The 26,871-nt window shown below is 31.0% G+C and overlaps 2 protein-coding genes across 2 annotated transcripts; both read left to right on the top strand.

The window, feature by feature from the left end:
• Positions 1–11,061: 11,061 nt before the first annotated feature.
• Positions 11,062–12,382, top strand: LOC125841132 (NDR1/HIN1-like protein 6). Its single transcript, XM_049520151.1, has one exon. The coding sequence runs from the start codon at positions 11,362–11,364 to the stop codon at positions 12,163–12,165; it is 804 nt and encodes a 267-aa protein (XP_049376108.1). The 5' UTR covers positions 11,062–11,361; the 3' UTR covers positions 12,166–12,382.
• A 1,847-nt stretch (positions 12,383–14,229) lies between these two features.
• Positions 14,230–16,825, top strand: LOC125842944 (zinc finger BED domain-containing protein RICESLEEPER 2-like). Its single transcript, XM_049522217.1, has 3 exons — positions 14,230–16,333; positions 16,439–16,500; positions 16,772–16,825. The coding sequence occupies exons 1-3, from the start codon at positions 14,230–14,232 to the stop codon at positions 16,823–16,825; spliced, it is 2,220 nt and encodes a 739-aa protein (XP_049378174.1).
• Positions 16,826–26,871: the final 10,046 nt, after the last annotated feature.

Genomic DNA, 26,871 nt, shown 5'->3' with positions numbered 1-26,871 from the left:
TCAAAATTGTCGGTTCTTATAAATTATAAAATTAATGTTCACAATCAATGATGAAGTGAGACAAATATTTTGATGATTGCAGCACGAGATTAAATATAATTTTATCTTAATTATTGGAATGGTCATATTCCAACTTCTTATACTAGTACATTCCGTATGTATTGAACGGACCAAGTTGAGATGTGGTGTTTTTGATCGGTATATTTATAAACAAATTCTCTAGTCCATTACATGTACTAATACTCTTAATCTTGATATAATTATTATGATATACGTAATTTGATTTATTATTTTAATCTATTAGTGAAACTCTATTGTGAGTCAATATATTCTTAATAGATTGAATGATGACGAATTACATTATCGAAATAATAATTAGTTGATAAAAATGTCTCAGACTTGAGATAAAAGACACCCCTTTATGATTACTTATACGTTATCACGTGAAAACTCTAGAGGTGGATTTTATAAAGGGGGCACCACAGAGCTCAAAAGGGCACGCCACTTATAATTAGGTCAAACTCCGCAATGAAGAGCACGTCATTGATAAATGGTGTGCCACGGAGCTCAAACTCTGTGAAGAGGTGCAGGCGATGAATCTCAAACTTCGCGATGAAGTGCTTCATCGAAGATCTTTTTGCAAACCAAGATCAAGTCCAACTAGCTAGCTAGAATAGTAGTGCTTATTTCTATCATCACTATAAATAGAACTTTTGGGTGAATTGTTTAAGTGTGGTGTCCCAAAGATGGAAAGAAGACGACATTATTAGGGTTCTTACTTTTCTATTCTTTTTAATTCAAGAAGTATTAAGTTTTAATTCAAGATTTATATTGTTTTTCTTTTATCTTAATGTTCTTTAGTTATTCCAATTTTCTTAGCTCTTGCATTAAGTAATGAGTAGCTAAACACTATAATTACTTAATTAGGATTGTGGGACATAGGATAATGATAAGACTAACGGATTTTTCGCATATACGTGTGCAAATAATGGTTCTTTTGTAAAGATTTATTTTTGACGGTTGCAAAAATTGAAACTTGTCTGAATTCTAAATTTGGTCCACAAAAGAAGGAATTTGGGAATATCAACCCCTATTTAATAGCTAGAAAGCTAACTTGAGACCTATGATGATAAACAAATTAATACATACAAATTCTTCTAATCGGAGCGAGAGACTTTAGAAGACATATAGATTCGTTAGATTTGCACAATGAATTATCTATTTGAATTCCAACATCTAGAAAATCACAACTCTAGTTCTTTTTTAATTATTGAAAACAACGTAATCCATAGCCGTAGATTAACAATAGCTCCTAAATATTCCCAACAAACCCCCATTTGAAATAGTCATAATCATATTAAATTTTTACATACATTGTAATTTCTCACCACACTCTCTATCTTCCACAATAACGTACGATGGCCTCCCAACAACTAGTTTATTTAGGGACGTATCTCTGAAATATATATTGTGAAAGAAGTGGAAAGTACAGACACAATGGCCTTATAGTTGTATGACATTTTACCTACATTGGTGTATAAATATCAATAAAAATCTTCAATGTGACAATTTTTCTTAATCTCTTAAATAATTTTTGCAGAAATATTCATGAAAATTAATAAATTATAATGTATTTGTGTATTGATAATGTAATGTATAACGTTTTTACTAATTAATATAGCTCAAACGAAAATTCTTAAATATATGTATCGTTAACTAATTAAATATACACAGATCTTATCATTACCTTGTGGAGGTAAAGAGATTGCTTTCGAAAGATCATTGGCTCAAGTAAAAGAAGAACAAAATAATGAAGAAGGCATAATCATTAATAAGAAAAACATTGTAAAGTCTAACAAGAAGGAAACAATAAGTCAATAACAACAGCAAAATAGTGTGATGATAAAACAAAATAAACCATTGCCTTCCATTCCACTATTAATTCTGATCGAATTGATTGCTCTTCCAAACGATATGACAAGAACATATATAAGTTGAATTTTTTTTTATTTTCATTTATTTGGCAATTAAAGGAATTATTAAAATGAGAATATTTACAAAATTATTTTGCTCTGGTAGGGAGCAGTTAAAGACATATTCAAACTTTTAGAGTGTCATAGGGCTTGTGAGATGTACAAATTTGCTAATGGAAAGAGACACAAAGAGAAGACGACATGGGCACAAAATGAAAGGTGGATATATTATAAGTACAGAGTAGCCAGTAAATGTAAATTTTGTACCCACAACTCAATGCCCACTTGCACTGAATGTACCAACCAATAAACAAATTTTGCTACTCCGCACCTCTCATTAGTTTTTTCCGGTGTTCAAAATTTACTGATCTGATTAATTTGAATTTATATTGGCGAATAAATAATCTTTAAGATGATGTTTTTAATCCTCAAAAATTGAACTCCGAGATTTTTAGTTAAAGTTCAAGAGATTGCAACAATAACTATACAAATTATTCTTCACTATGTTTGTCCTAATCCTAACAGTAAAAACTTTTCCTTTTTAATGTGATGTGAAACGAAACTAATTTTGCTTTATTAATTGACCTTGGTAAAGTTAGATTATTTTGTACTTCATACAAGAACATTATATACAAAAAAAAAATATTAAAAAAGAATGAGATCTTTAAAATGACCAATATTACTTCGAAAAAAATTTTCACTGCATGCACAATGACACGTTTATCTAATGGGTTATTAATTAATTAGAGAGGTGGCTGGACACTGGAGTTATTTGCAAATTTAAGTAATTTTTGCAGAAAATAAAAGTGTAACATGATTATGTAGTAATTTGGAAAATACGGAAAAACTTCATGGAGACGTGTGTAATTTTATACTCCCTTTGTCCACTTTTATTTGTCATGTTGCGCTTTTCGAAAGTCAATTTGACTAATTTTTTAAGTTAAATTAGATTACGTTGATTCGATATTTTTAAAAAAAAAATTAGATATTCAAAAACTATACGAAAAGTACTATAAGTTGCAATTTTTTGCATATCAATATCATGAAAATATACATCGTAAAATGTTGGTCAAAGTTCTTATTGTTTGACTCTAAAAAAGGAAACCATGACAATTAATTGTGGACGGAGGGAGAGTATATATATATATATATATATATATATATATATATATAAGCATTTTCTAATAAGGACTTTTGGAATTCTCAAAAAAAAAATTCCAACATAACTTCGGCCATTTGGTCAAAAGTTTTGATGACACTAATTACAATTGATTTTGTGTATATGACAAATAATTAATAGCACACGTTTTGTGTTGCTCTATAGTAAATTTTTGTGTTCATCTTATGAAATAAGGAAATATAAAAGAAATATTTTCTCTGTCTAACAATCTAACAATACTCGTTTATTATCGACCGTGTCCACTTCTTAAGAAATTATAAATAAAAAAATAATTTTACTATATTAACATTTAAATATAATAAATGTAATATCTTAAAAAATATAAAAGAGAAATGATTATAATTAATGATAAGGATAAATTAGAATATTTTTTCTGTCCAACAATACTCGTTCATTATTGACATTGTCCACTTCTTAAGAAACTATAAATAGAAAGGTAATTTTACCATATCAACCTTTGAATATAATTAATACAATGTCTTGAAAAATGTAAAAGAGAAATGATTATAATTAATGATAAGGATAAATTAGAATACTTACACTGTCCAATAATACTTATTCATTATTGTCTTTGTACACTTTTAAGAAATTATAAATAGAAGGATAATTTTACTATATCAACCTTTAATATAATAAATACAATGTCTTGAATAATGTAAAAGAGAAATGATTATAATTAATGATAAGGATAAATTATGAACTAAGTGTAAAATTATCCATTGATTTCATAAACTGAACAAGTAATATTGTTGGACATTCCAAAATAGTATAATGGACAATTATTGTTAAACGGAAATAGTATTTTTCTTCTCATTTTGTGTTGTTGATTTTTGTTGAGATAAATCTTCGTTAGAGTTTGACTCCGTCTTTAATAATAGAAGAACTTGATAAAATATTTTTAAAGATAATATCATAGACACGCCTCAAGCTATCAAAATTTTATGGTTTTCAATATTTTCCAAAAATATAAAAAAAAATCATACTAGTTCCAGAAAGCAATGTGGATTCACCTTTTTTTTTCTTAATACAGTACAAGGTACTTGTATATATTTAATTTGTTTTGTCAAGTTACTAGTGTGTCGGTGGCTCAAGTACTAACTCATCAACCAAAATAATTTACTTTATCCCGTCTCAAATTATTAAATATTTTTCTAAATGAGTGTATACACATGGATTAGACTTTAGAGGTAATAATATTTTTAATAGATGCAAACCTCGAATAGATTAATAATTCTTGAAATAACCATCTTTTTTTTCCTTTTTTTTTTTAGGAAAGGTTTTCTTGGAACTTTTCTTTGCCTTTTCAGTTAAGAATAATAATGAACAGATTAGTCCCACTAATTACTTTGTCATATTTCAATAAAAAAAATAAAAGTAAATGACAGATGCTGGAAGGGGATGAAATTGTCGGTGTGCTCCGTCTTTTTGTTAACTTTAAATAAAATTTGCAACTTTTCCATAATTATCCCTTTGGTGACTCAATAATTTGTTGCCCATCATTTTATTTAATCTAGTTAGAGAAGGAAATTTTGTAGAGAAAACCTTTTTGTTGCTTAACAATATTTTGGAACTAATTGCAAGTAAGTATGACTTTCTTTTTCTAAATTACAGTCCAAATTAGAATTTTGAGTTTATGGAATTTAAATTTTGTAAAAATAATTTATTGAATTCTAAATAAATCATTTATACATATTATGTGAATTTCTTAACATAAATATCTGATTTAATTTGGCCAAATCTATTAAATTCTACCAAACTTGAAGCTAGAACTCTAGTTCTAAGAAAAAAAAAAAGAAATCAATCAAAAATTCTGATGTTTGATATACATCTGGATATTGAGCTTTAATTTAAGAAAATAAAAATTATAAATTTAAATATTACATAAAAGGAGAAGCTCATAACCTTAGTATTTAAAATAATTTTAACAATTATAATTTGATGAGAATTGATTTTTTTTTTTTAAAAAAAAATTCAAATAATAATAATGCCATATAAAATGTCATTCTAGGCGTTTATAGAGTAAAAAAAATAAAATTGAAGTAGTTCTCAAAAAATAGGAGGATCAATTTTATAGTATTTGGAAACTTAACATTTAGAAAGTATGGGGTTATAACGTGCCGTCTTTAGTAGAGAACTATTTAATTACTACTACTATCATTTAATATGAGTCAAAGAGTGTGAGCAGTGGTTAATAAAGTGGCTGAAAAGCATGTTTCAAAATTGAACAGAGACAAATAACATTAAGTAATTCTTTTAATTTATCCTAACTTATCAGGATAGAGTTAATGAAATATCTTGCTTTCTTAAATTTGAATGAAAGAAAATAGCAATTTCAAATTTCTTATATATAAATAAAAAGAAAGAGTTTTTTTTTTTAATTATTATTTTTATATATCAATTCAATCACATGCCGCTTATCTAGATGCGGTGTTTGTCCCTCGAAGCGAAGGTAAAGACCAAGATATTTATAAAAGACTAAAAACCTATTTATCTTTGTTATAACCAATATCTCGTTTGATTAGAGGGTGTTTGAATTGACTTAAAATTTGATCAAACCTACTTTTAAGTCAATTTTTTATTTCTAAAGTTTTGACAAATATAAAAATAACTTAAAACAAGTCAAAAATAACTTAAAATAAGTTAGGAAGTGTTTGACAAGGTTAAAATTAACTTAAAATAAGTCAAAAACCAAAAATTGATCTCTCCTACTTTTTATTTTTTAACTTAAAAGTTATTTAAATTTGTTTTTTAAAAAAACTTAAAAGCTATTTTTTTAAGTCTCTGGTCAGTGATTTCAAAAGACGTGATTTTGTGAAAAGAAATTCAATAAAATTCCAGCGAGATAAAGGTACAAATATCATACAAAAGATAAATTTTCTAAAATTGTATGATTGGTTTCTTCTATTCATGTACTTCAACTTAATAAATGTCTCCTTTTATTTTAGAATCTAAAGAAAAGGATATTCACTTTCATTATTTTATTTTATTTTTCGTCTCAAGTGTATATTAATAATTATAATATGTAGTTACTTACTCTCCCTATTTAATAATCATATGAGTATAAAGGTATAATTAAAAATAATTACTCATTTTTATCTTGAATTTCTAAAATAACACTTTTTTAATGAAAATAATACTTATTTTAAAATGAGAAAAATGTTCAATTCATACATGATAGTATTTGATAGTAACATGACATTGCATTTATTTAAGTAGAGGAAGTGAAATAAAGTTTTCATACAAAGGGGAGCTTGTACATCATAATAAGGGCTATAGAAATATTTTTTTGGTATAATAAAAGGCACACAAAACATACGTGAAGAGATATTACTCCACTGTCCCAACATAGTACGAATTTGAGAGTCACAATGTAATTTTAATTGTGAATTTAGATATATAATTTATAAAAATATTTAAAATATAATTTATATATTGGAAAACTATATAAAAAAATATTACAAAATATAATATTTAAAATTCTAAAATAATTTTTATTTATTTATGTCTAAAAAATACCACATAAATTAAAACAGAAGAATATTAAGAAGTATGAGACATTAACTCAAGCGAAAACAACCCTCAAGGTAAAGTTCTAGAAAGTGTTTGATAGATTTTGGATCATAAATAGTACTCTATTTATTTAATCTGTTTATTTAATTTTAAGGTGATATGAAATTTTAAAAAATATAAAGAAGATTTTAATTATTTATTATTTTAAATAAAAGATTTGTAATTCATTCGTTTCAACTTATTTGTCATATTTTAATTTGATATGAAATTTAAAAAAGTAAAAAATAAAATCTTTTAAAGCTTGTGATATGAAAAATTGAAACTAAAAATTGTTAAAAAAGATATTCTCTTTTAAACATATTTATAAGGATGATAAGATAACCAAATTGCAACAGATAAAAGATGGAGTAGAATGTATAATGTATATGTATTATATGCCGTTTAAATTTGTGATCTTATGAAAATTGATATTAAATAATTATCAAAAAAGAAAAAAAAGCATAAAATCAGTAATAAATTGGAACGGAATATATATGCTATCTTTCTTTTTTTTGTTTTCCCTACTCGGTGAATAATTTGGAGTCTCGAATAAATTTAAATTGCGCATTATAAAATCAATTTGAGAGTGACGCTCTTAATAAAAAAAAATCGTAACTAAAGTTCGAATTCAAAATTTTTAATTAAGATGGAAACCGTTATTACTTTACCACAATTTATATTGCTGAAAAATACATACTAACCATATGCAAGTGCAATTTTTATTTTTCGAAAAATAATGAAAGTAATATTTTGGCTTAAGTCATCGACTGCCCCTTAAAGTTGTCCGCATAATTCACTTAGACACCTCAATTAAGACTTGTACCTATTGAACACCTAAATTATTCAAAATATGTACTTATTAAACACAAAATGTTGATATGGCAAAAAATGTGTTTTGCACTTTCCTGAAGCGTGTGAAAAGATTCAAAATAGTGTCTTTTTGATTTTTTTTTTTTTTACGTTTTTTCTTCTTTTATTGACACTTGGCATTATGATTAACTTAAAAATATTTTTCTTCTTTCATCTACACTTTTTCAAAAAATAAAAGAACCCCACTCCCTACCTATCATCTTCTTCATACTTTAGTTTGCAAAACTTTCTTCATTTTAGCTTCAATATTGTTTTTCTTTCTTTTTTATAAAAAAAAGGAATATTATTTCTTCCAAATATGAAGATAAATGAAAATCAACTATGAAGATTCAAATTTGAAAGAAAATCTTACTTTCTTTCGTATGATTTATTTCAAATCTCATAAAAATAAGAAACAAATATGAAGAAGAAGAAAGAAGATAAATGATTTTTAACTATAAAAAAAGTTAGCCGATATTTATTTATCACAATTTTCTAACAAAATTTTTTACTCAAATTCATATATAAATCCATTAAATTTATCAAAAATGACATTAAAAAATTTGAAAGAATTAATTTTTGAGCTATCAATTTCATTTTGTTATCGATGTTGAAATGAATAATCACCGGCAAAATTTTCTTTCTTCTTCACTCTTAGTATGAAAATGTATATATATCTTTTTTAAAAGCTAATCTTCAAGTTATTTGAAAAGAATTAAGTTTTGTAATTTGAGAAAGAATGTGTTTTGAGAAGAAGATGAAGATGAAAGGGGGTTGGATAAGGGTGGGTTGGGTAAGGGTGGGGTTGACATATTAATTTTTTTCTTTTTCTTTTTAAAAAAATTAGATATAAAAAGTGTTTGAAATAATTTTAAACAAAATTATTTTTTTTATAATTTTCGGGGCCTAGTGCCACATGTTATTTTTTAATTAGCCGTTTTGTCACGTCACCGCAAGTGTATCACACACTCTTCATATATTTTGTTGATTATCAAAAAATGCCTAATAGGAATAATTTTTTAATTAAGAAAAATGTTCAATAGGTACTAGTCTTAGTTGAGGTGTTTAAGTGAATTATGCGAACAACTTTAAGGGGTCGTTGATGACTTAAACCTAATATTTTTGTGTGGCCAAGAGTCCTATAAGATGGTCCCACCCATTATTTGTTTTTCTATTGCTGCCACGTTTCGATCGCCGCACCTACATTACATGAAAGGGCTGCACTACCTCAAATATATTTTAGGTGCGTGCATCTGAAATTTCTTGTCAACAAGAAAATAATTTTATTTTACAAAATTCAACTTCCAAATCTACTTTAAATAAGTTCACAAACATAAGTTTCATATTTTTTTAAAAACTAATCTCAGTCATTAATTTATTAAAATAACAACAAATTTAACACTTTAATTTTCTGTGTATGTTTACACTCAGTCATATTAACTGAAATCATATTAAGTAAGCTAAAATTTTAAATACGTATGTGCAGAATCAAAAACAAAAGAAGCGAATAAAAAGTATGTACACTTTTGCTTGAAAGTTAATTAATATGGTGTATTCATGCAATTATAAAAACATATATAAATATTTTATTTCTTAGTTAAAAGAAGCTATTAAAATAGTCATCCCTATTATATGTGGGATTTCAATACCGTTCAAGACTAGACATCTCAATTATGAACAATATAAAATGGTGAGCTCAATATTTTTTAGTAATAAACTAAGATGAGATTAATTTAATATCATATAAAAAAAATATTCTATGAGAAAATCAAGTAATCCATATACATCTGACAAGACTCAAGAGACTCTAAACAAAGTCGTTATCAGTATATTTTCTTTTAGAGAAACGAAATATTTTGCGATTTTTGTGTCTAAATTGTTTGTTAATATTGATCTTAATAACGTGTAAATAATGCCAATATATTTATGACCCTTTTTATTTTTGCACAGTATAATGTTTTTGTGAGGAGCCGTTACATTTTATTACTTAGGTCATCTATTTTGTCCATCTTGTTATCATTCACATGAGTTCAAGTTTTATATCATTTATAAATATAATAAATTATGTTATTTATAAATCAATTATTAAATAAAAATAATATTTCCTTCGTTACACAAACGTTTTCCTTTAATTTCTTCATTTTGAAATGTTAAAGAGAGATTTATTAATTTATTCTATTATTATTTATTATTAACTAATTACATAGAGTACTAGCATTCAAAATCAAATTTCTAAAATACATAATTTACTAACATAAGTAACTTGAATAAAGAAACCCTTAAAATTATTTCTTAAAAAAATGTCAAGTAAATAGAGGACTAATAAAAAGGAATGGAGGTCAATTTTACATTTTTATTTTCTTAAAAGAGGTGTTTGGCCAAGTTTTTCGAATAAAATAAGTATGACGAAAAATATATAATTTAAATGTATATATTTTTCAAAAATGCTTTTGAACATCACGATAAAGAAATTAACTACTATCCATTGACGGTGGACAAGAAAATTACACAATCAACTCATTTTTAGAAATACTTATTTTTCTTCTTAGTTTAATTAATATATTTTCGCATTTAATGATTAATGATTTTTTTTCTTTCTTTTATTAAAACACGTTGAGGTTTATCATCTTTCTCCCTCTCTCTTTCCTACCTTTCTCATCTATGTCTTTGGATCTTCTTCTATCAATATCAAAATATTTTGCAAAATTCCAGAAATGGTGTGTATTTTTCCAAGTGTAAGATTACTACATTTGATTTTTGGGATTTGTCCAATTCATTGCAAAGTTCTAAAAAGCATTCTCTAAAAATCTTTGTTACCACAAAACATAAAATTCTTCATACATTGAAAAAAATTAATTTTGAGCAATATTTGATGTTTGCTCAAAATTAATTTTTTAAAATGTATGGACCAAACACAAATTGCGTCTTATCGAAAAAAAATGAAAAATAATACTCCTTCTGCTTAAAAAAGAATGACCTTATTTGACTTGGAACGGAGTTTAAGAAAAGAAATAAGACTTTTTAATCTTGTGATTCTAAATTAAAATTATGTCAAATGTACCAAAATGCCCTTTAATCTTATGACTTTAAACATGTCACGCGAAAAGTTGAAATTAAAGTGTTGCGCCAAGAAAAGGAAATGAGTCATTATTTTTTAAACAGATTAAAAATAAAACTAGATCATTCTTTTTGAAACAGAACAGTAATTTAAAATTAAATAATTTTAGAAATTTACCAAAACAAAATATAATGTCACACTCCATAGTCCCACATCCCCATCATTTGAGATTAGACTAAATTGTAAAATGTAAACACATGTTTGGAATTATACAAGTCAATTTAATTGCATTTAAAAAAATTCATAGAATGTAAATACAACTTGACATATATTAAATTATAAAAAATAAATAAAAGAGAGACAAACCTAGACAAAACCAAGTGGGCATATCAGAGAGATAAATCTAAAAGAAAAAAAGAAGAAGCAAAATAAGCAATGTAACCCCAAGCCAGCCAAGAGATTCCCATTTCTTCGTGTGGTGTAAGTATCCCCATTTGCCCCCACTTTAGTGGTTTATAGTCTATCCCTTAAACACTTTCAACCAAATCAACAAACAAAAAAAAATAAAAATTCTTTTGAACACAAAAGAAACTTTGACACTTTACTTCACATTTTTTCATTTTCTTCCTCCAAACAAACAAAACCAATATGTTTTCTAAACTCTTGCAATAATCATAATCTTCTTATTCTTGAACTTCATTTTCTTTGGTCTTTTACATCTAAAACTAATTTATTTTCTTTCAACACAAATAATGACGGACAGAGTCTACCCTTCAGCCAAGCCTAATGGCACTGCGCCCACTGCTACCACTGCTGCAAATCCAAATGCTGCTCCGGTCAAGAACCAGATGTACAACAACCCAAATCGTGTCTCTTACCGACCGACACCAACAGCATACCACCGACACAACCGTCGTCGTTGCAGCGGCCGGCGTTGTGTCTGTATGTGTTGTTTTTGGTCCATCCTCATCATTTGCATCATCTTCCTCCTTGCAGCTATTGCTGGTGCTATTTTCTACGTTCTTTACCATCCTCAACTGCCTACATTCTCAGTTTCTTCACTCAAGATCTCTAATTTCAATCTCACTACTTCCTCCGACGACACAACCCATCTCACTACAAAATTGAACCTCACACTCTCAACCAAAAACCCAAACAAGAAATTGATATACAACTATAACACTATCTCTGTTACTGCACTTTTAAATCAAGTTGTTTTAGCAAAAGGGTCGTTTCTGGGATTCACCAGCAGTACAAATAACATTACGATTATACACTCGACTTTATCGATGGTGTCGCAAGTACTTGATGTTGATTCAGTTTCATCTCTAAAATCATATCTGAAGAGAAAAGCTGGGTTGCCCGTGACAATCTTGATGGATACTATGGTAGAAGTGAAAATGGACAAATTGAAAAGCAAAAGGGTAGGGATTAGAGTAACGTGTAAAGGAATTCATGGATCGACACCAAAGGGTAAAGTACCAGCTGTGGCATCAACAAATAATGCTAAGTGTAAGGTTGATCTAAGAATCAAGATCTTGAAATGGACTTTCTAATTTCATCTCAATTTGGTTTGACTTTTTTTTTTTTTTTGGGTTTTAAGTATAATCATAGTAATTTCTTTTGTGGTTCAAATTGACTCCTCTGTTTTTTTCTTCTTCTTTTGAGATTTGTTTGTAAACTTAAGAAGAGACTAGGAAGATTGCCAAAGTTAAAGTTGAGTTTTTTTCCTAGAATTGTGAAGAAAGTTGGGTTGGAATTATAAGTTCTTTTCGATTATGCGTTTAGTTAATTGTAGTCAGACTTAAATTCATTCAAGATCTCAATCACAAATTTGCACTTTCTTGAAGCATATTGATGCTCTGTTTTTTTTTTTTTTTCGCTCAAAACTATATGTTTACAATTGCTCTGTTTTTTTCTTTAGTTACTATAGTATGTTAAACAAAGTAGAAATTGTGGTGAAAATGAGGATTTTAGACGAATATAGTAATATGAAGTTGAGATGGAGTCATTAAGAAGAGTTTAATGAGTAATAATTATTGGTTGTAAGATTGTTTATAAATGAACATGGGATGTGGGGAGGGTACAGTAGTCAGCTGCTGAGGTGCTAAATTCAATGCAATTCTTAAAATAATGTGTGACTCTTCCGCTGCGCACACAAGTATAATAATTACTCTCTTAAAGAAACTATAAAAAGAAGATTAATTACTATATCATCTTTTCAATATAATAAATATAATGTCTTATAAAAACTATAATAAGAAAATGATTATAATTAATGATTAGGATAAGTTATAAATTAAGTATAAAAGTATTCATTGATTTCATAAAGTTGACAAGAATTGTTGGACATTCCAAAATAGTATAATGGACAACTATTGTTGAACGGACGAAAAAATAAGAGTTCCTCTTTGATCTATGTCTGTGTGTTGTTCGCAACAAATTTCCTTAAGCGCTGAAAATCAACTGCAAGCAAAATAAATAAAGGAAAATGTGATTTTTATTGATGAATCTTTGTGAGTACAATTCTGTTGTTCTCTTGATTCTTCTCTCCTAAGTTTCTCCGTGATTCGAGGGCGTTCAGTAGCGTATTTCTCGAATGTAGGATGATGTACCTTGAGATGTATTTGATCTCCGGGAACGTCGGGAAGCACTTCGTCGTTGCAAGTCGATCTCCGGAAAGAACTTCGTTGATGACTCCTTCAAAGAGCTATGTAGTTGATGGTGTAGCTTCCTCCAATTGCAGAATGCTTGTTGAAGAGTTTTCTTGATCCCCTTTAGAATGTCATGTCCATCCTTTATTTAAAGTTGTAGCGGGTGGACAAGGTTACTTTTGATTGGCCAAAGGATGTCATTTTGACACTTGGCATGTTGTGATTGGTTCTTGCATTTGACTGGGACTACCACCTCTAGGGGTGTGCAAAAACCGAACCGACCGATAAACCGAACCGAAAAAAGTGTTATTGGTTTATTGTTACCGGGTTATTGGGTTAACGGTTATTTAATGGTTTTACAAAAAAAAATTATTGGGTTATCGGTTTGTTATTGGTTTTTTAATATTGGGTTATTGGGTTAACCGATAACCCATTAAGAATATAATAATAATTTTTAGTTATATATATATATAATATTAAACCAAAAATATTAATATAATTAGTAGTATATTAGACTAAAAATATAAAATTCCTACGCAATAAATAATAATTGACATTACTTAACACTTAACACTAACTTAACACTAACAGACTCCCCTCTCTACTATTTAACCTTTAGGTTTTACATTTTAGGACTACTTATTTACTTTAGGTAGGTCAAAACTCAAAACCTAAAGAACGGCGACGACAAGGATTTGTGAGTTGCGACGACGATGACAACGACAAGTATTAGGTGACGACTAAGGTTGTGAAACTGAATTGTGAATATTTGCTCTGCCTTGAAACCATTTCATGATTTGTTGCCTTCATTATTGTCTAATTCATAGTTTTCTTAAGAAACTCTTTTTTTGTTTTCTAGTGATGATCTTTTTAATTTCTCTTTAGTTAAATTGGTTTACCTTGAAACTATTTCATGATTTGCTGCCTTAATTATTGTCTGATTCATTTTGTAACAGAGACATATACATGACTGAAAATATTATAACTGATGAGGTGGTTGTCCTGGTCGATGAAAGTATTAATTCAAATGCTACACGTCAAACAAAATCTGTTCAGTTAAAGGTAAAGAAAGAAAGAAAGAAAAGATCTCGGGCATGGGATCATTTCGGATCATTTGTTGATGAAGAAGGGAATAAGAAATCCATGTGTAAGCATTGTGGTGCAGATTATTTTGCTGATTCAGGTAAAAATGGTACGACGTCAATGCTTACTCATATGTTAACATGTCCAAAGATGCCTCGAATTGTTGATAAAAATCAAACTCAAATAGGCTTTAAAACAGTTCAACGGGGTGATACGGATGATGTGGTTGTTGTTTCCTGGAAATTTGAGCAAGAGCAATGTAGGAAAGCTTTATGTCGCATGGTGATTGTGGATGAACTCCCTTTCAAATTTGTCGAGAAGGAAGGTTTTAGAAACTTTATGAAAGTAACGCAACCTCATTTTAAGATTCCTTCTCGTACCACTGTGACGCGTGACTGTTTTAAACTTTTTGATGTGGAGAAACAGAAGTTGAGGAAATCTTTCGGAGAAGCACAACAAAGAGTTAGTCTTACTACTGATACTTGGACCTCTTTGCAGCGAATTAATTATATGTGTATCACTGCACATTGGATCGATAAAGAATGGATGATGCATAAGAGGATAATTAGCTTCTGTCAAGTTTCTAGCCATAGGGGTGAAGATATGGCTAATGAGATAAGTAAGTGTTTACGTGATTGGGGGTTGGATAAAATTTTTACCATCACAGTTGATAATGCTAGTTCGAATGATGTGACTGTGAAAGAGTTGTCGAAGATATTCACCAAACGGGGTACCAATTTCATGAATGGAGAACACCTTCATGTGAGGTGTATGGCACATATTCTAAATCTTGTTGTTCAAGATGGTTTGAAAGTGTCGGCTGCTTCTATTGAACGGGTTAGAAAAGCAGTTAAATACATTAGGTTGTCTCCTGCAAGGTGTAAGAGGTTCCATGAATGTGCTGAAGATGTTGATATCAATTGTAAGAAATCTTTATGTTTGGATGTTTGTACGAGGTGGAACTCCACATACTTGATGTTGAACAGGGCTATTGAGTTTGAAAATGTGTTTTCCAGTTATGTTGATCGTGATATTGGTTTGTTGCATTACCTTCAATTTGTTGAGGATGAAGATGGAACTGCTGCCGGTGCACTTTCAAGTGATGACTGGAACAATGTAAAGAAAGTTGCTGATTTCCTTCAAATCTTCTATGATCTTACTAGAGAAGTATCTGGATCACAGTACGTTACATCAAATTTACACTTTCTTAAGATTTGTGAAGTTTCTTGTTATTTGAAAAAATTGATAGTGAGTGAAGATGACACTGATGATCTTTTGGGTAAAATTGCTAAAAATATGAGAGAAAAATTTGATAAGTATTGTGGTACTCCTAACAAAATGAATAAGATGATTTTTATTTCTTGTGTTTTGGATCCTCGACACAAGTTTGTTTTGGTTGGCTTTGCACTTCAAATGATGTTTGGAAAAGAAAAAGGACTAGTTCTAGAGCATGAAGTTAGAGGCTACATGGATTTAATGTTTGGTGAATATGTAAAGTCTCTTTCAAAAGATAAAGATAGTCATCACTCTTCATCTTTATCTAGCTCTTCATTTGAAAAGTTCAGTTCACTGCCTTCAAGTTCAGATAGTACTGTCCAATCAATAGGATCTTTGGGGTCATTCATGGTTGATCTAATGAAACATAAAGCTGGAAATGCTACAATTGTTAAAACAGAATTGCAAAAATATCTTGGTGAAGAAAATGAAGTTGAAACCAAGAACTTTAACATCCTGTCTTGGTGGAAAATAAACTCACCTAGATTTCCAATTCTTGCCGAGATGGCTCGAAATGTGTTAGCTATTCCTATTTCAAGTGTGGCATCCGAGTGTGCATTTAGCACTGGTGGACGTATTTTGGATTCATTTAGGAGTTCATTAACTCCTAAATTGGTGCAAACTCTAGTGTGCCTTCAAGATTGGATTCGAAGTGAATCACGACATGTTAGTGTTGAGGAAGATATAGATGTCCTTGAACAACTTGAACAAGGTAAGCATATTCTTATTGTATTCGTTTCTTATTGGTATTATAATCAGTTGTTAATATTTTTCTAAATGATTAACATTAATTCTTTATAGATTTGGCTAATACTAGCATTCTTGATGATTAACATGGAGTTGAAGCTCTTCTTTGTTGCATTTGGATGTGGACATTTGGTAAGTTATTCTTAATTCTAGATACAAGTTATTTTAACTTGTGTATTTACTTAAAATAAGTTATGACGATCTGGACATTTAGTACTTTTATTTGAAGTTGATTTCAACTGTAGAGATGGTGTTAATTTTAGTTTGTGTTTTGGTTGCCCATTATGTTAGTATTAAATGTTGAAATACTTCACAACTCTTTTCCACTTTTTCTTCCAGGCTTGAGATTATCTTGGTTAGGAAATTAATGAAGATTTTGTTGATTATCTGATGGATTTGGCAGCTGTTAAAGATAGTTCAAGATGAACTGCCGATTTACAACTGGGCTTGGTTCTAATTAGTTTTAGTTTATAATTGACTAATATTAGCTTTTGCACGATTGTAAATATTAAAAATTGACCAAAGACTTTGTTGTGATGACCCCCATTTGGTATGATTATTTTGATGTATGCGTATCGTCAAATTATTGGATAAGTCATATATTTATTTTGAAAGCATTTTCTTATTGGTTAAACCGAAAACCGAACCGTTAAAGACCTAAAACCGATAAACCGAAAACCGATAACAAATATCTTATTGGTTTGGTTATCGGTTTAGCATATTTAAAAACCGAAAACCGATAAACCGAACCGATAATACTTAAAACCGAACCGAACCGACCGATACACACCCCTAACCACCTCATTTGGACACGTGGCGTCACCTTGTTGGTCTTCGATGCGTAGTCACTGTGACACGTGGCATGAGTTTGGGCTTCAAGGTGAAATGGACCTTGGACTTGAATTTAATAAAAACGGACTTATTTATTTGTAAAGCCCAAATTAATCATTCAGCCCAAATAAACATGGATTTAATCCAAATTTTGTATGAATTAAATCCAATAAAATTTGTGTGTCTACAGATGCCCCCTACTTCAAGCCTTGTTGAAGTGTAGGTTTGCCGACACTTGGTGACAAGACTTGAAGTATTCATGAATGTGTTTTCATTTTTTGATATTTGTCAACGTGTCGACTTGCCGAATTTGACGACGAGAGTTGAAGTCTTCATGAATGTGGTTTCCTTTTTTTTTTTTTGAGACTTGTCAACGTGTAGGCTTGTCAAATTTGACGACAAAAGTTAAAGTCTTCATGAATGTGTATGCATTTTTTTTAGACTTGTCGACGTGTAGGCTTGCCGAATTTGACAACGAAAGTTAAAGTCTTCATGAATGTGTATTCATTTTTTTTGAGACTTCTCTATGTGTAGGTTTGCCGAATTTGACGACGAAAGTTAAAGTCTTCATGAATGTGTATTCATTTATATGAGACTTCTCTACATGTAGGCTTGCCGAATTTTGACGACAAAAGTTGAAGTCTTTATGAATGCATTGTTGAGATTCAAGAGTATTTGTTTCTTGTCGTCGCATTCTAACTAGGTCATTACAAATGATTTGTTTGTAGTGATCTCAATTTTTTTTTAAACATTCTTTCTTGACAACCACGTGGACCCTCTATGATTTCAAATAAATGGGTCTAGTGAGTAGTAACATTATGTGATCTTCCTTGCAAGGTGTGAGAAAGAACAAGAAGATTGATTGGATTTTGAATCAAATAAAAGGAATATCAACTTTCCTTTGGTTGATTTTGTAAGAATCATTCTTGACATCTCAAGACTTATTGCTTTCCTTTTGAGTGCTAGCAACTTCCATTTAGATGGGTAAAAATTGATATGATTTCCTTCTTCCAATCTTACCACAACTTTCGTTGTACAAAGAATGAGAGTTGTTCAAAGGAACTTCTATATAAAAATCTCTCATGTACAAAGGATTGATCAAAGAATCATTGAACAAAAAGTAATTCTCCTAACCAAATCAATGTGGAACTCCAAATTTGGTTTGTTCTTTTCTCAATTTCGTGCAGTCCCGCCAAAATGCTTTTTTCTTGGTATAAAAGAATTCAAACGACGAGCGACTTGAATCTGGAGAAACTAGACTTATAGTACTACGACATATCCAAAAATCAACGTCAAAAACCTTTTGTAATGGCGGGAATTGATTTTTGAAGTTGGTCATCAAATCTGAAAGTTCTCCTCATAATTATGCACAATCTCGCCAAAACGTCCTTTTCTCGGTGTAGCAACATTCAAACGACAAGCGGCTTGATTTTGGAGAAATTAGACTTTTGGTACTACGATATATCCAAAAATCAACGTTAAACACCTTCCAGATTGACGGGAATCAAATTTTGAAGTTGGACCCCAAATCAGTTCTTCTCACAGCTACGTGCAATCTCGCAAAACCATCCTTTTCTTGGGGTAGGAGCTTTCAAATGACAAGCGGGTTGGTTCTCAAGAAACTAGACTCGTAGTACTGTGAAATGTCCAAAAATCAATGTCAAACTCTTCCTGAATTGACATAAATGATTTTTGAAGTTGGTCTTCAAATTTTGCCGTTTTCCTCACAGATTTGTGTCTTTTAGATTTTTCTTGTTTCTCTTTCTTGCAGGTAATGGTTGTGGTTGCATCTTTATTTATGCATTGACATGTTTCTTAGACACGGGAGATTGATGTTCAAGATCTAATTTGGTCGTAATTCAAAGTTTCGTGCTATTGGCACATGTATGTCGAACAAGATTGTTGTGCTGCTGCTCACGTTTGTCATGCCATATTGAAGGGTCATGCACTTATTACATGTGTTATCAGAAGTAGATCAATCAAGAAAAAATTAAAAACTTTGTGCAATTGGCACCGATGACTCCAATATATTTTTTTTTTCATTTCAGGTTTCTGCAAGAGCTTAAATCTCTTAGAAGTTGCATGAGTTATTCATTTGATTAGCGTGGAACCACTCATCTCATCCTAGCAATGTTGACAGAAAACTCACTCGAGGCATTCACCTTCCTTGCAGCCTTGGTAAAGAGAACTTGCCCCCTCCATTTCATCCCCTTTTTGCGGCTCCACGAGAGAAATATTTGGAGTACTTTCATTTCATTTCTGACGAGAAAGCACCCGGTGGGAGGATGGCAAGAGAAACACTTGGAATAGGCCTCCAAACATCAACGAACTAGATTGCGGATAATCTCATTGTTCAAGCTGTAATGTGGACTGACATCTTCCTTTCAATTTGGAGAAGACCTTGGACCAATCTTATGACTTCTTGGAAGTACATGGAGCTTGAATTCCTTACACTTTGTGATTCCAACTTTGCATGATTATGGTAGAAAATTCATAACTTGGAGTATGAATAGTGAAATCAAGTGCTTCTTGTTTCGTTGGAAAAAAAACTCAAATAACTACAGTATATGTAAAAATCACGGCCAATGACTATATAGATTAGTACCAATATCGTTTCAAAGTCAGGTCACAATTTTGTATTTCTCGGCTTTTCAACTTCGCGTGTCTGTAGTATAAAATTCATAACACAAAGTAGGAGTATTGAATTCACGATTTTCTTTTTCCGTTGGAAAGACAACTCAAAGAACTACACAATGTATAAAAATCATGGACAAAGACTTTGTGGATTGATTCTGATATCGCTTCAAAGTCAACTCACGATTGTCAGCTTTGAGCAACTTTGGGAGAAAATCAATAACTCTGCGTAGAAGCCTCGAAATGATGTGATTCTTATTTAATTGGAAGCATAAATCATAGAAATACAACATATGTAAAAATCACGGCCAAAAGAATTTCAGATTAGTACATATTTATTTTCAAAGTTAGCTCAAATTCTGCCTCGGTCCATTCTTCAGCTTCGAGTAACTCTGGGAGAAAATCAATAACTCATCGTAGGAGCCTCGAAATAATGCGATTCTTGTTTTATTAGAAGCATAACTCATAGACGTACAACATACGTAAAAATCAAGGCCAAAACCTTTATGAATTTTCACATTTATGTCTTTGAAGTCTGCTTAGTTTAATTTCGAAATCTAATGGTCTTTTTCGCAGCTTTGTGCAGTCGTGGTAGATACTTCATAACTTGGCGTAGAAACCTCTGAATCACGAGCCGATTTTTACATTGCGAAGTAGACTCCAAGAACTACAATATTTGTGAAAATCATGGTCAAAAGATGTCTTGCTCAACTCTTCTCCTTTGCTCATTTGTAACGCATTTGAACTCATGTGCTAGCTACATAATTTTAAAGAGATAGTGTGATGTTCACGCAATGCCACCAAACTCCTTTTTTTTACTCATGTGACTAAGCTAAGAGTGATTCTCCAAGCGCCTACGTACCTTGGTGAAGAGGATCAAGTTATATCGTAGTTCAGGATGATGAGTTTTTTTTTTTGGGCCGTACACATTTTATACTCTTGCGGGCCAGGAGTAACATGTAGTTTATGCTGTACCTTAAGGAGCGTTGTAACATGCAGTTTAGGCTCGTACGTTGATGAGCATTTCAACTTGCAGTTTAGGCTCGTGCATCGAGGAGCATTTCAAAGAAGAATTCCATTAATGTAATTGTCCTTCTAACCTTTTGTGATGAAGCATTAATGTACTTCGATTTGGTGTTGAATTTTATGCTTTCGCATTGTCGAAGCTGATTTGTACTTGATTTTGTGTCGACTTTTGAAAGTCGGAGTTTAGAAGTCCCTTGATGTTTTTGTCTTTTGCGAGCGATCAAAATCCAAGTATCGTCATTCTTTTTATTGGAGAAGTAATCTACCTTGGATGTGTTTGTTGTTTTCTTCAAGGCGAAAACTTCAACTGGTTCAAAGCTCTCAAACTGCAGTATGATGATATCTTCTTCAATTTTTGGCGATACTACCGGACGTAGAACTTCTGAAATTGAATCATAATCAAGTTTGACACTAGCATGATTTGTCTCAGCTGTCTCACCATCGTCAATGATGATATTTCCCTCTCGTACTAATGTCATGATCTTTTTCTTTAGAATGAAGCATTTTGTGGTGTGATGACCGATGATGCGGTGGAATTTGCAATACATAGGATCATTAACTTTATTGGATTCTTTGGGTCGCTTTGACCCTGAGAGTGCAATGACTTTCTTAGTTAGCAGCTCATCAAGAATCGCAGGAATGTCAGAGTACGAAAAGGGATACTTTTTTGCTTCTAACTCCTTCAAGGTAGATTGATTTTTCACTTCTCGTGTTTGTTGATGCACCTCGATCTCTTTCAACTTTTGTCTCGTGGAGGCCTTCATAGAAGTCGTGGTTGCCGCCATGGACTCATTAGTTGTGTAGTCTAGTGACTCTTTGAATTGTGTATCTTCTTTTCTTGTATCAAAGACATGCGATGTCTTTCCATGGCTTGCAATGCTCAACTCCATGTCATGAGCACATGTAGCTAGTTCTTCAAAAGTTTGAGGCTTAATTCCTTGAAGGATATATACAAGGCCCCAATGCATCCCTTGTATGCAAATTTTAACTGCAGAGATTTCAGAAAGTTGATCTTTGCAGTCTAAGCTCAACACTCGCCAACGATTAATATAGTCCACTACGGGTTCATCCTTACTTTGTTTTGTGTTTGTCAATTCCATTATGCTCACTGTACGTCGAGTACTGTAGAAACGATTGAGAAATTGATTTTCCAATTGCTCCCAACAATCAATTGATTCAGGCTCTAAGTCTGTATACAAATCAAATGGGTTTTCTTTTAAAGAACGAACAAACTGCTTGACAAGAAGATCACCATGTGTATCGGCACTGCTACAAGTCTCGACGAAATTGGCAATATGTTGCCTTGGATTTCCCCTTCCATCAAATTGTTGCAATTTTGGTGGTTGATAATCAAATGGCATCAATAGACCCCTCGATTCGCTTAGAATATGACTTTGAATATCCTAAGGAACTTTGTGGTGGACCACCATATTGAGCTTTAATGGTGTTTGTGATTATGTCTTGTAGTTGTTGAACTGTTAGAGTAGCCACTGAAGCAGATCGATTTGCACTTTGAAAGTCAATTGGCTTGGTGGAAGAATCAATATCAACTTTTTCTTGTATTGTTAGAATATGATGTGACTCTCCAGAGTTGTAGAGATCTAACTTGCTCATAAGTTGGGTGATTTGGAGATTCTTGTCATATCAGTTGCATCAACCATCAATGAGTCAACCTTTGTTGAAATTGAAGAATCCGTTGAATTCTTATATTCACCAAAGTTGAAGTAAAAGTGAGAGAGTTCATCAAACAACTTAGATACGATGTTGCCCCCAACGATTGCAGTTTTGAGTGTCATTTGAGACTTGATCTTTCATCTCCAAAGAGGTGAAATATTCAGATCCATTCAAGGCACTTGTCTTGAACTCACGTTGAGTGACTGGATCAACATCACTAAGATCAACAAGTGTGGCAATAGTAGAATCCTTGCATGAAACATCATTGATCTTCTTGAAAGCCATTGCAAAGTTGAACTTGTAGTTTTTTTTTCTTTACAAGTGGAAGAAATGAAGAGCAGAATTGGTCCCACTGGGTGTGCCAAATTTGTTTGCAACAAATTTCCTTAAGTGCTGAAAATCAACTGCAAGCAAAATAAATAAAAGAAAATGTGATTTTTATTGATAAATCTTTGTGAGTACAATTCTGTTGTTCTCTTGATTCTTCTCTCCTAAGTTTCTCCGTGATTCGAGGGTTTTCAGTAGCATATTTCTCGAATGTAGGATGATGTAGACCTCCTTGAGATGTATTTGATCTCTGGGAACGTCGGGAAGCACTTCGTCGTTGCAAGTGGATCTCCGGGAAGAACTCCGTTGATGACTCATTCGAAGAGCTATGTAGTTGATGGTGTTGCTTCCTTCAATTGCAAAATGCTTGTTGAAAAGTTTTCTTGATCCCCTTTAGAATGTCATGTCCATCCCCTATTTATAGTTGTAGTGGGTGGACAAGGTTACTTTTGATTGGCCAAGGGATGTCATTTTGACACTTGGCATGTTGTGATTGGTTCTTGCATTTGACTGGGACTACCACCTCATTTGGACACGTGGCGTCACCTTGTTGGTCTTCGATGCGTAGTCACTGTGACACGTGGCATGAGTTTGGGCTTCAAGGTGAAATGGACCTTGGACTTGAATTTAATAAAAATGGACTTATTTATTTGTAAAGCCCAAATTAATCATTCAACCCAAATAAACATGGATTTAATCCAAATTTTGTATGAATTAAATCCAATAAAATTTATGTTTCTACAGTAGAGCTGTCAAAAAGGGCTGGCCCAGCCCCACCCGGTCCAAGCCTTGCGGGCCAAGTAATTTGAAGGGCGGGGCTGTCCTTCATTTAGAAGGCCTGAAAATGCTCAACCCAACCCAACCCAACCTTAGAAGGGCTGAGGGCTAGTCGGGCTAGCCCTTTTTTTTTAATTTTTTCCTTTTCAAACTTATAATTCTATAACATTAAGAAACTGAGAAGATTTTCAAAACAAATATGGCAAACAATGGTGTTGTTTCAATAACATTAGCAAAAATCTAGTGTAATTAGCATGTATCTCGCATACTAGATACGCGAGCGAGATAAGAGAGTGACAAACAAGATGGGAGGGAGGCGAGGGTGCGAAATTTGTCTATGTATCTTAGATACATGCTAATCTACTTGGATAGAGTGTATCTAGAACAAATTAACCTAATTTTTAGTCCATATATTCCGAGATACATGTATCTGGACGTACCAAAATTCGGTAAGATTTATAATATTATAACATAGCGTGTATTTAAGTAATTAGATTATATAATAGTGAGATTATTGTAAGTTACCCTTAAATAAAAAGTTTTGGCCCATGGGACAACCCCGGCCCAGCCCGATCAAGCCTCAAGGGCTAAGGGCTTATATGGGCCAGGCATAAAAGCCCTAATTTTAAATGGGCTTGAAAAATCTTATCCCAATCCTACCCCAATAACGGGTTGGGTTGGGCCGGCCCCATGGGTTAAGCCCATTTTGACGGCTCTAGCTGTGTGTTTTGTTTACTTTACTAAAAATATATATTAATACTTCCTCTGTCCCATATTAATTGATTACTATACTAAAACTAGTTGTCCCATATTAGTTGATCGTCTTACTAAATCAAGAAAACATTAATTTATTTTTTCCCATATTACCCTTGCAATATTTTTTTTTTGAAAATGTCCTCACTTATTTATAAAGTTCCAAAGAAGTTCTTATGGGTGAATTGGTAAAACTTCCCTCTTATTTATGATTTTTTTAATATGTGAGTGAAAACGAAAGTGATCAATTAATATGAACAGAGAGAATAATTTATTTTAAGAAATAATTTGAATACAAGTAAAAGTCTATTGTTACCTGAAATGTGACTTTTTATCGTTACCTAATAATGAAATTAAATAATATGATACAATGAAATTTAAATAACAATCAAAATAAATAATCCTTCCATTTAAAAAAGAATGACCTACTTTCCTTTTTAATCTGTTTAAAAAAGAATGACATCTTTCCTTTTTTTATAACATTTTAATTTCAGTTTTCCACGTGACATGTTTAAGGCCACAAGATTAAAGGACAATTTTGTACATTTGACATAACTTAAATTTAGAACCACAAGATGCAAAAGCCTTATTTATTTTCTTAAACTCCTTGTCAAGTCAAACTAGACCACTCTTTTTAAAACAAAAAGAGTATTATATATAAAATTAAATTCATAATATAAACAATCAATACAACTTATAATTAGCAACCATCCAAAGAAAGTGTTATAAGAAAAGGTGGTTAACCTTTTTAGTAGACCAATTCAACACGTTTTTACTTTTTTAGTAGACTTATTCAACACAAATTATTTAGGCCCGTTTGGTCATGCGATATGGTATCATGATATGAAATCATGATATTGTATTAAGATATTAATTCATGAGATGGAATTAAAGTTTTGTTTAGATATGCGATATGAAATTTTTGTGTTGTATATTTTCTCATAAACATAAAAATCTCATAAGTTGTGAAACTATTAAAATAGCCCAAACTATTAAAATAGCCCCAATTGTTTATTCAATCTTATCAAATAAACAAAATATTATAAAATTGCATAATAAATTATTAATTTGTTCTCCACTTAAGTAATTGTTTCATCTAACTTTAATTTAATAAAAAAAGATTGAACATAAATAGTAGTGTACTAGTCTTTAATATAATCCTCCCACATAGTACGGACAATTTCCTCACGTTGAACTTGCATTTCTCAATCATGTGACCGAGAAGACGAACCAACGTTGTTACTTTGAGCCATTTGTTGGTCAATATCATCCTCAACTATATTTTCATGCTCATAGACCATAAATATTTCATCAGTACTTTGGTATTCTCGTAAATAATTATGTAACACTGCACAAGCTATGACAAATTTCACTTGTGTATCAATTATATCATAATGGTTCATGCCTTGTTTCAGTATTCTAAATATATTTTTCCAAGCTCTAATAGTCCGTTCAATCACATTGCGCAGAGATGAATGCCTATAATTAAACAGTTTTTTGGGATTTTGAGGCTCTCTTTCACTTATTCAGTAATCTTGAAAATGATAGCGTAGTCCTTTGTATTGAGCTAAAAATCTTTTGTGTTTTAGAAATCAACATCAACAACATAATATTTATCTACCAACAAACATTTTATAAAGAATTACTAAAAACATATGTGACGTAAATGAGACAACTTTGTGTAAATAAATAATATTTATTCTAAGGATGTAATTTAAAGTTACCATATGACAGAAATGGAAATTGTGACGTTGGTTCAACAAGTGCATTCTCAAGTACTTTACTATCATGTGCAGTACCTTCCCAACCAGCAGCAACAAAGGTAAATCGCATATCAAAATCACAAGCACATAGGACATTTTGTGATGTTCTTCCTTTGCGATTACGATATGCTAGTTGCACCACTTTAGGAACCTCCCCTTCTATATATGTTCCATCAATCGCATCAACACAATCCTATCAAATAAAAAATACATCAATATTAGTTTAGTGAACATAAAATAAATTGGAAGCATTATAGAATGCACTTCATAAAAATAATGTTTGTAAGAGTAATAAAAATAGTGATTCCAAGACAATGCAAAGTCATAAAATAAATATTATCTCTTTAAACAAAGTTGATAGGAAATATGTAACTAAATACTAATAACTTGCACATAAAATATAAATGTGCACTTATTAAGACCATAAAATAAATTTATTACTCAACAATCGGTTTGTGTGAGTTTAAGTGACTATATGTTGGTGAGAATAATAAATTTTATGTCGGTGAGAATAATAAATTTTAAAAAGTAATGATGTGATTATAAATTTTATTTACATATGAAATAAATGGTTAGTAGATATAAATGTGGGGTTGTTTTAACAAAATATAAACTCGTGGATCAATTTTTGTATTAAAATATCTCAAATCATGATATGGAATTCCCATATAATTCCATATCATGATTTTTGGAGAATATCGAATCACATCTCATGATG

This window comes from Solanum stenotomum, chromosome 10, assembly GCF_019186545.1.
Source record: "Solanum stenotomum isolate F172 chromosome 10, ASM1918654v1, whole genome shotgun sequence".
NCBI classification, from domain to species: domain Eukaryota; kingdom Viridiplantae; phylum Streptophyta; class Magnoliopsida; order Solanales; family Solanaceae; genus Solanum; species Solanum stenotomum.
The sequence above is the reverse complement of the archived record's forward strand: the minus strand, read 5'-3'. Positions and strand labels throughout refer to the sequence as shown.